Below are 10926 nucleotides of genomic sequence, written 5' to 3' on the forward strand. Positions count from 1 at the left end.
GGGTTGGTTGCTCCTTCCATGCTTGTTTGTTTACTGGTATTCGTCTTTCTTGTCTTATGAGGAGGGTTAGCCAGGATCTTTTTCTCTCTTCCGGGCTTCCCCTGGTAACCCTCGTGTTTCACGTCACTACGCTGTGAATTGTGGGCAAGTCTGCAAAAATGCAGACTTGAGGGTGCATAAAATGTCTTCGAAAGAGCCCTCACGAACTTGACAATTTGACAGTGGGACAGCCCTAAGCCCTCACAGACTTAGTGAGAACGTGCCTCAAAGTCTGTGGTGAGGGTGGACATTGGGATTGGGCCTAACCGTTCATAAACTCCAGATTGATTGTCCTGTTGTCTCTGAGGGGAAAAAGCTGTTTGACCCGTGCATTGATTCAGAGCGTGCACGGAAAGAGGGGCTTATTCACAGACGGGTCTGTTGTAGTGAGAGAGAGAACGCGAGCGGGGCAAGAAGGGGCTGAGCGAATCAGTGTGCTGCGTGCAGCTCTACAATTATTATTTTTTTGTGATGTTAAACAGAAAAAGCAAAAACACCATTTTATACATTTGTGGTGGTAAATCTCTAATTGTGGCGGGCCGTTACAAATAAATTAATGTATGGGAAACACTGAAAACTCTGGGTGTGTTACCACGGTACATTTAGTCATTTAGCAGACGCTCTTATCCAGAGCGACTTACAGTAAGTACAGGGACATTCCCCCGAGGCAAGTAGGGTGAAGTGCCTTGCCCAAGGACACAACGTCAGTTGGCATGACCGGGAATTGAACTGGCAACCTTCGGATTACTAGCCCGATTCCCTCACCGCTCAGCCACCTGACTCCCACGGTAACTGACTGTGAACCTCACCTGCTTGCTGGCAGCTTTTCTGTAACAAACCGTGAGTTTCTCCCTCTCCCCTCCCTCATGCTGAGCCTGAAGCAACTGTCAGACATGGGGTGTCCTTTCCTCATCAACCTGATTGTTGTTGAAGCCATATAACACATATGGATGACATGAAATTCTACAGTTTTCCATGCAGAGCTAACCTGGCATTTACTGAACATCTCACTGTTAATCTGTGCTGTGGAGGTTGATGGACCCTCCTTCTCGTAATCTTGTCATTAAAAAGGAGAAGAATGTGCCAGTTGTTTTGCGCACATAGGATTGTTCCATTTCTTCTTCACTTGTAGTAAGACATTAGCCTGGTCCGAACCAGACTCTCGTACATTTCATTTGTACAGAGAGTCTGGGCTCGCTCCCTTGACAAACGTTAAGTTCCTTGAAGGCGGGTACTCTGTTGAAGTGTAAAACTATTGGATCTGCCCAGAGCCACTCTGGATCTGCCATAACCAATCGCTAGCGTTCGCCTTAGCCAACTCCTTCACCACTAACGGAGCGAGCTGGAAAATCAAACGAACCCCGTGGGGAGCAAAGATTGTTCTTGCTCCGGCTTTAAATTCTGGATATTCGGCAGCGTTGCCACAACGGACCAAATGGCTTCGCTCGCATCTTTCTCCGCCACCATTACAGAACTATAACTCAAACTAGCGCACAACATCAACGTCATCGTTCTCAGCCACTCCCTCTGTTCGCTGATTGGACAGTAAAAAGTTGACTTGAGACATCAACTAATATACGGAAAGCCCAGACGGAGTACAGAAGCAAAATGAAAATTTAGCGGAAGTACGTAGGAGGGCAGAGCCAGGCTAGTAAGACGTGGTTAAATGTCAAATTAATATACTGCTTTGAAATGTACTGAATGAACAATTGCCTCTTTTGCTGTTGAAGTTGTTTTTCTGCTTTCTGAAAATGTCTTCATACTCGGCTGCACGCATGAGAATTTCTAATTCTCTGGATAAGAGCATCTGCTAAAGGACTAAATGTAATTCAAGTGAATTAGAAATGAACTAACTCAGATCAGCTGTTCTGGAAGTGATAACTTTGAGCTTCCCATCTCAGGGTTCATCAAGTCAGAGTTCAGGGTTCGGCTCAGAGTTTGTAAAACCTGCTTTCTGGAATACACCTCTGATGATGAGAGAAACAACATGTTTACTTAGAAAGTCAGTTGCTAAGTCACTTATCAACAGGTGAAGTGTATTTTCATCCTTCCTCTGCTTATCCCTACAGTGTGGATCATGGTGGAGAGTGCTGGATCAAACCTGGCCTTAGGAAATGTGAGTATTGACTGCTACTTGGTTCTAGTACACAAGGTCATACAAGGGACAATACCATTAGTGACTTGGACACTGTCAAAAATGGACACACACACACTGTAAACACACACTTTTAGAAGCAGTCCCTCTTCCTCTCCTCCCCTCTTCCCTCTGCTCTCATCTTCCCCTCCTCCCTCTTCTCTCCTCCCCTGTTCCCCTCCTCCCTCTTCCTCTCCTCTTCCCCTCCTCTGCTCTCCTCCCCCTTTCCCCTCCTCACTCTCCTCCCCTATTCTCCTCTTCTGTCCTCCTCCCTTCTTCCCCTCCTCCCTCTCCTCTTCCCCTCCTCCCTCTTCCCCTCCTCCCCTCTTCCCTCTGCTCTCCTCCCCTCTTCCCCTCCTCCCTCTTCCTCTCCTCCTCTCTTCCCTTCTTCCCTCTCCTCCCCTATTCCCCTCCCTCTGCTCTCTTCTTCCCCTCCTCCCTCTCCTCCCTCTTCCCCTCCTCCCTCTTCTCCTCCTCCCTCTTCCTCTCCTCCCCTCTTCCCCTTCTTCCTCTCCTCCCCTCTTCCCTCCTCCCTCTTCTCCTCCTCCCTCTTCCTCTTCTTCCCCTTCTTCCTCTCCTCCCCTCTTCCCCTTCTTCCTCTCCTCCCCTCTTCCCTCCTCCCTCTTCTCCCCCTCCCTCTGCTCTCTTCTTCCCCTCCTCCCTCTCCTCCCTCTGCTCTCCTCCCCTCTTCCCCTCCTCCCTCTTCCTCTCCTCCTCTCTTCCCTTCTTCCCTCTCCTCCCCTGTTCCCCTCCCTCTGCTCTCTTCTTCCCCTCCTCCCTCTCCTCCCTCTTCCCCTCCTCCCTCTTCTCCTCCTCCCTCTTCCTCTCCTCCCCTCTTCCCCTTCTTCCTCTCCTCCCCTCTTCCCTCCTCCCTCTTCTCCTCCTCCCTCTTCCTCTTCTTCCCCTTCTTCCTCTCCTCCCCTCTTCCCCTTCTTCCTCTCCTCCCCTCTTCCCTCCTCCCTCTTCTCCTCCTCCCTCTTCCTCTCCTCCTCTCTTCCCCTCTTCCCCTCCTCCCTCTTCCTCTCCTCTTCCCATCCTCCCTCTTCCCCTCCTCCCTCTTCCCCTCCTCCCTCTTCCTCTCCTCCTCTCTTCCCCTCTTCCCCTCCTCCCTCTTCCTCTCCTCTTCCCATCCTCCCTCTTCCGCTCCTCCCCTCTTCCCCTCTCCTCCCCTGTTCCCCTCCCTCTGCTCTCCTCTTCCCCTCCTCCCTCTTCTCCTCCCCTCTTCCCCTTCTTCCTCTCCTCCCCTCTTCCCTCCTCCCTCTTCCTCTCCTCCCCTCTTCCCCTTCTTCCTCTCCTCCCCTCTTCCCCTTCTTCCTCTCCTCCCCTCTTCCCTCCTCCCTCTTCTCCTCCTCCCTCTTCCTCTCCTCCCCTCTTCCCCTTCTTCCTCTCCTCCTTTCTTCCTCTCCTCCCCTCTTCCCTCTGCTCTCCTCCCCTCCTCCCTCTTCCCCTCTTCCTCTCCTCCCTTCTTCCCCTCCTCCCTCTCTTCCCCTCTTCCCCTCCCCCCTCTCCTCTCCCCTCCTCCCTCTCTTCCCCTCCTCCCTCTTCTCTCCTCTTCCCCTCCTCCCTCTCCTCCCCTCTTCCTCTCCTCCCCTCCTCCCCTCTTCCCCTCCTCCCTCTTCTCTCCTCTTCCCCTCCTCCCTCTCCTCCCCTGTTCCCCTCCCTCTGCTCTCCTCTTCCCCTCCCCTCCCTCTGCTCTCCTCTTTCCCTCCTCCCTCTCCTCTCTTCCCCTCCTCCCTCTGCTCTCCTCCCCTCTTCTCTCCTCTTCCCCTCCTCCCTCTTCTCTCCTCTTCCCCTCCTCCCTCTCCTCCCCTGTTCCCCTCCTCCCTCTCTTCCCCTTTTCCCCTCCCCCCTCTGCTCTCCTCCCCTTTTCCCCTCCTCTCCTCCCCTCTTCCCCTCCCCCCTCTGCTCTCCTCCCCTTTTCCCCTCCTCTCCTCCCCTCTTCCCCTCCTCCCTCTTCCTCTCCTCTTCCCATCCTCCCTCTTCCCCTCCTCCCTCTTCCTCTCCTCCTCTCTTCCCCTCTTCCCCTCCTCCCTCTTCCTCTCCTCTTCCCATCCTCCCTCTTCCCCTCCTCCCTCTTCCCCTCCTCCCTCTTCCTCTCCTTCTCTCTTCCCCTCTTCCCCTCCTCCCTCTTCCTCTCCTCTTCCCATCCTCCCTCTTCCCCTCCTCCCCTCTTCCCCTCTCCTCCCCTGTTCCCCTCCCTCTGCTCTCCTCTTCCCCTCCTCCCTCTCCTCCCTTCTTTCCCTCCCTCTGCTCTCCTCCCCTCTTCCCCTCCTCTCCTCTTCCCCTCCTCCCTCTTCCTCTCCTCTTCCCATCCTCCCTCTTCCCCTCCTCCCTCTTCCCCTCCTCCCTCTTCCTCTCCTCCTCTCTTCCCCTCTTCCCTTCCTCCCTCTCCTCTCCTCCCCTCCTCCCTCTCTTCCCCTCCTCCCTCTTCTCTCCTCTTCCCCTCCTCCCTCTCCTCCCCTCTTCCTCTCCTCCCCTCCTCCCCTCTTCCCCTCCTCCCTCTTCTCTCCTCTTCCCCTCCTCCCTCTCCTCCCCTGTTCCCCTCCCCCTCCTCCCCTCTTCCCCTCCTCCCTCTTCTCTCCTCTTCCCCTCCTCCCTCTCCTCCCCTGTTCCCCTCCTCTGCTCTCCTCTTCCCCTCCCCTCCCTCTGCTCTCCTCTTCCCTCCTCCCTCTCCTCTCTTCCCCTCCTCCCTCTGCTCTTCTCCCCTCTCCTCCCCTCTTCCCCTCCTCCCTCTTCTCTCCTCTTCCCCTCCTCCCTCTCCTCCCCTGTTCCCCTCCCTCTGCTATCCTCTTCCCCTCCCTCTCTCTCCTCTTCCTCTTCCTCTCCTCTTCCCCCCTCCTCTTCCTCTCCTCCCCCCTCCCTCTCCTCCCCTCTTCCCCTCCTCCCTCTCCTCTCCTCCCCTCTTCCCTTCTCCTCTTCTACCCTCTTCCCTCCTCCCACTCCTCCCTCTTCCCCTCTTCCCTCTGCTCTCCTCCCCTCTTCCCCTCCTCTGCTCTCCTCTTCCCCTTCTCCCCTCTTCCCCTTCTTCCTCTCCTCCCTTCTTCCTCTCCTCCCTCCCCTCTTCCCTTCTTCCCCTCCTCCCTCTCTCCCCTCTTCCCCTCCCCCCTCTGCTCTCTCTCATTTTCCCCTCCTCTCCTCTTCCCTCTTCCCCTTCTCCCTCTCCTCCCTTCTTCCCCCTCCTCCCTCTCCTCTCCTCCCCTCTTCCCCTCCTCCCCCTGCTCTCCTCCCCTCTTCCCTTCCTCTCCTCTCCTCCCCTCTGCCCCTCCTACCCTGTTCCCCCCTCCCTCTTCCCTCCTCCCTCTTCCTCTCCTCTTCCCATCCTCCCTCTTCCCCTCCTCCCTCTTCCCCTCCTCCCTCTTCCTCTCCTCCTCTCTTCCCCTCTTCCCCTCCTCCCTCTCCTCTCCTCCCCTCCTCCCTCTCTTCCCTCCTCCCTCTTCTCTCCTCTTCCCCTCCTCCCTCTCCTCCCCTCTCCTCTCCTCCCCTCCTCCCCTCTTCCCCTCCTCCCTCTTCTCTCCTCTTCCCCTCCTCCCTCTCCTCCCCTGTTCCCCTCCTCCCTCTCTTCCCCTCTTCCCCTCCCTCCATCTGCTCTCCTCTTTCCCTCCTCCCTCTCCTCTCTTCCCCTCCTCCCTCTGCTCTCCTCCCCTCTTCTCTCCTCTTCCCCTCCTCCCCTCTTCCCCTCCTCCCTCTTCTCTCCTCTTCCCTCCTCCCTCTCCTCCCCTGTTCCCCTCCTCACTCTCCTCCCCTATTCCCCTCTTCCTCTCCTCCTTTCTTCCTCTCTCCTCCCCTCTTCCCCTCCCCTCCCTCTGCTCTCCTCTTTCCCTCCCTCTCCTCTCTTCCCCTCCTCCCTCTGCTCTCCTCCCCTCTTCTCTCCTCTTCCCCTCCTCCCCTCTTCCCCTCCTCCCTCTTCTCTCCTCTTCCCCTCCTCCCTCTCCCTCCCCTGTTCCCCTCCTCACTCTCCTCCCCTCTTCCTCTCCTCCCCTCCTCCCCTCTTCCCCTCCTCCCTCTTCTCTCCTCTTCCCCTCCTCCCTCTCCTCCCCTGTTCCCCTCCCTCTGCTCTCCTCTTCCCCTCCCCTCCCTCTGCTCTCCTCTTTCCCTCCTCCCTCTCCTCTCTTCCCCTCCTCCCTCTGCTCTCCTCCCCTCTTCTCTCCTCTTCCCCTCCTCCCCTCTTCCCCTCCTCCCTCTTCTCTCCTCTTCCCCTCCTCCCTCTCCTCCCCTGTTCCCCTCCTCCCTCTCTTCCCCTCCCCCCTCTGCTCTCCTCCCCTTTTCCCCTCCTCTCCTCCCTCTTCCCCTCCTCCCTCTTCCTCTCCTCTTCCCATCCTCCCTCTTCCCCTCCCTCCCTCTTCCTCTCCTCCTCTCTTCCCCTCTTCCCCTCCTCCCTCTTCCTCTCCTCTTCCCATCCTCCCTCTTCCCCCTCCTCCCTCTTCCCCTCCTCCCTCTTCCTCTCCTTCTCTCTTCCCTCTTCCCCTCCTCCCTCTTCCTCTCCTCTTCCCATCCTCCCTCTTCCCCTCCTCCCCTCTTCCCCTCTCCTCCCCTGTTCCCCTCCCTCTGCTCTCCTCTTCCCCTCCTCCCTCTCCTCCTTCTTTCCCTCCCTCTGCTCTCCTCCCCCTCTTCCCCTCCTCTCCTCTTCCCCTCCTCCCTCTTCCTCTCCTCTCCCATCCTCCCTCTTCCCCTCCTCCCTCTTCCCCTCCTCCCTCTTCCTCTCCTCCTCTCTTCCCCTCTTCCCTTCCTCCCTCTCCTCTCCTCCCTCCTTCCCTCTCTTCCCCTCCTCCCTCTTCTCTCCTCTTCCCTCCTCCCTCTCCTCCCCTCTTCCTCTCCTCCCCTCCTCCCCTCTTCCCCTCCTCCCTCTTCTCTCCTCTTCCCCTCCTCCCTCTCCTCCCCTGTTCCCCTCCCCCTCCTCCCCCTCTTCCCCTCCTCCCTCTTCTCTCCTCTTCCCCTCCTCCCTCTCCTCCCCTGTTCCCCTCCCTCTGCTCTCCTCTTCCCCTCCCCTCCTCTCTGCTCTCCTCTTTCCCTCCTCCCTCTCCTCTCTTCCCCTCCTCCCTCTGCTCTTCTCCCCTCTCCTCCCCTCTTCCCCTCCTCCCTCTTCTCTCCTCTTCCCCTCCTCCCTCTCCTCCCCTGTTCCCCTCCCTCTGCTATCCTCTTCCCCTCCCTCTGCTCTCCTCTTCCTCTTCCTCTCCTCTTCCCCTCCTCCCTCTTCCTCTCCTCCCCCCTCCCTCTCCTCCCCTCTTCCCCTCCTCCCTCTCCTCTCCTCCCCTCTTCCCCTTCTCCCTCTTCTACCCTCTTCCCCTCCTCCCACTCCTCCCCTCTTCCCCTCTTCCCTCTGCTCTCCTCCCCTCTTCCCCTCCTCTGCTCTCCTCTTCCCCTTCTCCCCTCTTCCCCTTCTTCCTCTCCTCCCTTCTTCCTCTCCTCCCTCCCCTCTTCCCTTCTTCCCCTCCTCCCTCTCTTCCCCTCTTCCCCTCCCCCCTCTGCTCTCCTCTCATTTTCCCCTCCTCTCCTCTTCCCCTCTTCCCCTTCTCCCTCTCCTCCCTTCTTCCCCTCCTCCCTCTCCTCTCCTCCCCTCTTCCCCTCCTCCCCCTGCTCTCCTCCCCTCTTCCTTCCTCTCCTCTCCTCCCCTCTGCCCCTCCTACCCTGTTCCCCCCTCCCTCTTCCCCTCCTCCCTCTTCCTCTCCTCTTCCCATCCTCCCTCTTCCCCTCCTCCCTCTTCCCCTCCTCCCTCTTCCTCTCCTCCTCTCTTCCCCTCTTCCCCTCCTCCCTCTCCTCTCCTCCCCTCCTCCCTCTCTTCCCCTCCTCCCTCTTCTCTCCTCTTCCCCTCCTCCCTCTCCTCCCCTCTTCCTCTCCTCCCCTCCTCCCCTCTTCCCCTCCTCCCTCTTCTCTCCTCTTCCCCTCCTCCCTCTCCTCCCCTGTTCCCCTCCTCCCTCTCTTCCCCTCTTCCCCTCCCCTCCCTCTGCTCTCCTCTTTCCCTCCTCCCTCTCCTCTCTTCCCCTCCTCCCTCTGCTCTCCTCCCCTCTTCTCTCCTCTTCCCCTCCTCCCCTCTTCCCCTCCTCCCTCTTCTCTCCTCTTCCCCTCCTCCCTCTCCTCCCCTGTTCCCCTCCTCACTCTCCTCCCCTATTCCCCTCTTCCTCTCCTCCTTTCTTCCTCTCCTCCCCTCTTCCCCTCCCCTCCCTCTGCTCTCCTCTTTCCCTCCCTCTCCTCTCTTCCCTCCTCCCTCTGCTCTCCTCCCCTCTTCTCTCCTCTTCCCCTCCTCCCCTCTTCCCCTCCTCCCTCTTCTCTCCTCTTCCCCTCCTCCCTCTCCTCCCCTGTTCCCCTCCTCACTCTCCTCCCCTATTCCCCTCTTCCTCTCCTCCTTTCTTCCTCTCCTCCCCTCTTCCCCTCCCCTCCCTCTGCTCTCCTCTTTCCCTCCTCCCTCTCCTCTCTTCCCCTCCTCCCTCTGCTCTCCTCCCCTCTTCTCTCCTCTTCCCCTCCTCCCCTCTTCCCCTCCTCCCTCTTCTCTCCTCTTCCCCTCCTCCCTCTCCTCCCCTGTTCCCCTCCTCACTCTCCTCCCCTCTTCCCCTTCTTCCTCTCCTCCTTTCTTCCTCTCCTCCCCTCTTCCCTCTGCTCTCCTCCCCTCTTCCCCTCCTCCCTCTTCCCCTCTTCCTCTCCTCCCTTCTTCCTCTCTTCCCCTCTTCCCCTCCCCCCTCTCCTCTCCCCTCCTCCCTCTCTTCCCCTCCTCCCTCTTCTCTCCTCTTCCCCTCCTCCCTCTCCTCCCCTCTTCCTCTCCTCCCCTCCTCCCCTCTTCCCCTCCTCCCTCTTCTCTCCTCTTCCCCTCCTCCCTCTCCTCCCCTGTTCCCCTCCCTCTGCTCTCCTCTTCCCCTCCCCTCCCTCTGCTCTCCTCTTTCCCTCCTCCCTCTCCTCTCTTCCCCTCCTCCCTCTGCTCTCCTCCCCTCTTCTCTCCTCTTCCCCTCCTCCCTCTTCTCTCCTCTTCCCCTCCTCCCTCTCCTCCCCTGTTCCCCTCCTCCCTCTCTTCCCCTTTTCCCCTCCCCCCTCTGCTCTCCTCCCCTTTTCCCCTCCTCTCCTCCCCTCTTCCCCTCCCCCCTCTGCTCTCCTCCCCTTTTACCCTCCTCTCCTCCCCTCTTCCCCTCCTCCCTCTTCCTCTCCTCTTCCATCCTCCCTCTTCCCCTCCTCCCTCTTCCTCTCCTCCTCTCTTCCCCTCTTCCCCTCCTCCCTCTTCCTCTCCTCTTCCCATCCTCCCTCTTCCCCTCCTCCCTCTTCCTCTCCTCCTCTCTTCCCCTCTTCCCCTCCTCCCTCTTCCTCTCCTCTTCCCATCCTCCCTCTTCCCCTCCTCCCCTCTTCCCCTCTCCTCCCCTGTTCCCCTCCCTCTGCTCTCCTCTTCCCCTCCTCCCTCTCCTCCCTTCTTTCCCTCCTCTGCTCTCCTCCCCTCTTCCCCTCCTCTCCTCTTCCCCTCCTCCTCTTCCTCTCCTCTTCCCATCCTCCCTCTTCCCCTCCTCCCTCTTCTCTCCTCTTCCCCTCCTCCCTCTTCTCTCCTCTTCCCCTCCTCCCTCTTCCTCTCCTCTTCCCATCCTCCCTCTTCCCCTCCTCCCTCTTCCTCTCCTCCTCTCTTCCCCTCTTCCCCTCCTCCCTCTTCTCTCCTCTTCCCCTCCTCCCTCTTCTCTCCTCTTCCCCTCCTCCCTCTTCCTCTCCTCTTCCCATCCTCCCTCTTCCCCTCCTCCTCTTCCTCTCCTCCTCTCCTTCCCCTCTTCCCCTCCTCCCTCTTCCTCTCCTCTTCCCATCCTCCCTCTTCCCCTCCTCCCTCTTCCTCTCCTCCTCTCTTCCCCTCTCTTCCCTCCTCCCTCTTCCTCTCCTCTTCCCATCCTCCTCTTCCCCTCCTCCCCTCTTCCCCTCTCCTCCCCTGTTCCCCTCCCTCTGCTCTCCTCTCCCCTCCTCCCTCTCCTCCCTTCTTTCCCTCCCTCTGCTCTCCTCCCCTCTTCCCCTCCTCTCCTCTTCCCCTCCTCCCTCTTCCTCTCCTCTTCCCATCCTCCCTCTTCCCCTCCTCCCTCTTCCCTCCTCCCTCTTCCTCTCCTCCTCTCTTCCCCTCTTCCCCTCCTCCCTCTTCTCTCCTCTTCCCCTCCTCCCTCTCCTCCCCTCTTCCCCTCCTCCCCTCCTCCCCTCTTCCCCTCCTCCCTCTTCTCTCCTCTTCCCCTCCTCCCTCTCCTCCCCTGTTCCCCTCCCTCTGCTCTCCTCTTCCCTCCCCTCCCTCTGCTCTCCTCTTTCCCTCCTCCCTCTCCTCTCTTCCCCTCCTCCCTCTGCTCTTCTCCCCTCTCCTCCCCTCTTCCCCTCCTCCCTCTTCTCTCCTCTTCCCTCCTCCCTCTCCTCCCCTGTTCCCCTCCCTCTGCTATCCTCTTCCCTCCCTCTGCTCTCCTCTTCCTCTCCTCTTCCCCTTCCTCTTCCTCTCCTCCCCCCTCCCTCTCCTCCTCTCTTCCCCTCCTCCCTCTCCTCTCCTCCCCTCTTCCCCTTCTCCCTCTTCTACCCTCTTCCCTCCTCCCACTCCTCCCCCTCTTCCCCTCTTCCCTCTGCTCTCCTCCCCTCTTCCCCTCCTCTGCTCTCCTCTTCCCCTTCTCCCCTCTTCCCCTTCTTCCTCTCCTCCCTTCTTCCTCTCCTCCCTCCCCTCTTCCCTTCTTCCCCTCCTCCCTCTCTTCCCCTCTTCCCCTCCCCCCTCTGCTCTCCTCTCATTTTCCCCTCCTCTCCTCTTCCCCTCTTCCCCTTCTCCCTCTCCTCCCTTC

General features: G+C 59.2%; 1 protein-coding gene across 1 annotated transcript in view; it reads left to right on the forward strand.

Moving 5' to 3' along the window:
* The window catches only part of LOC134040319 (butyrophilin subfamily 3 member A2-like), a 40842-nt gene extending 38632 nt beyond the window's left edge, over positions 1 to 2210 (forward strand). Inside the window, exon 19 of the mRNA XM_062486415.1 lies at positions 2109 to 2210. Coding sequence (XP_062342399.1) covers positions 2109 to 2166 — 58 coding nt within the window. The 3' untranslated portion in view covers positions 2167 to 2210. The remainder of the gene's footprint in view (positions 1 to 2108) is intronic.
* The last annotated feature ends 8716 nt before the right edge of the window (positions 2211 to 10926 follow it).

Source organism: Osmerus eperlanus, chromosome 1 (assembly GCF_963692335.1).
Source record: "Osmerus eperlanus chromosome 1, fOsmEpe2.1, whole genome shotgun sequence".
Classification (NCBI taxonomy): domain Eukaryota; kingdom Metazoa; phylum Chordata; class Actinopteri; order Osmeriformes; family Osmeridae; genus Osmerus; species Osmerus eperlanus.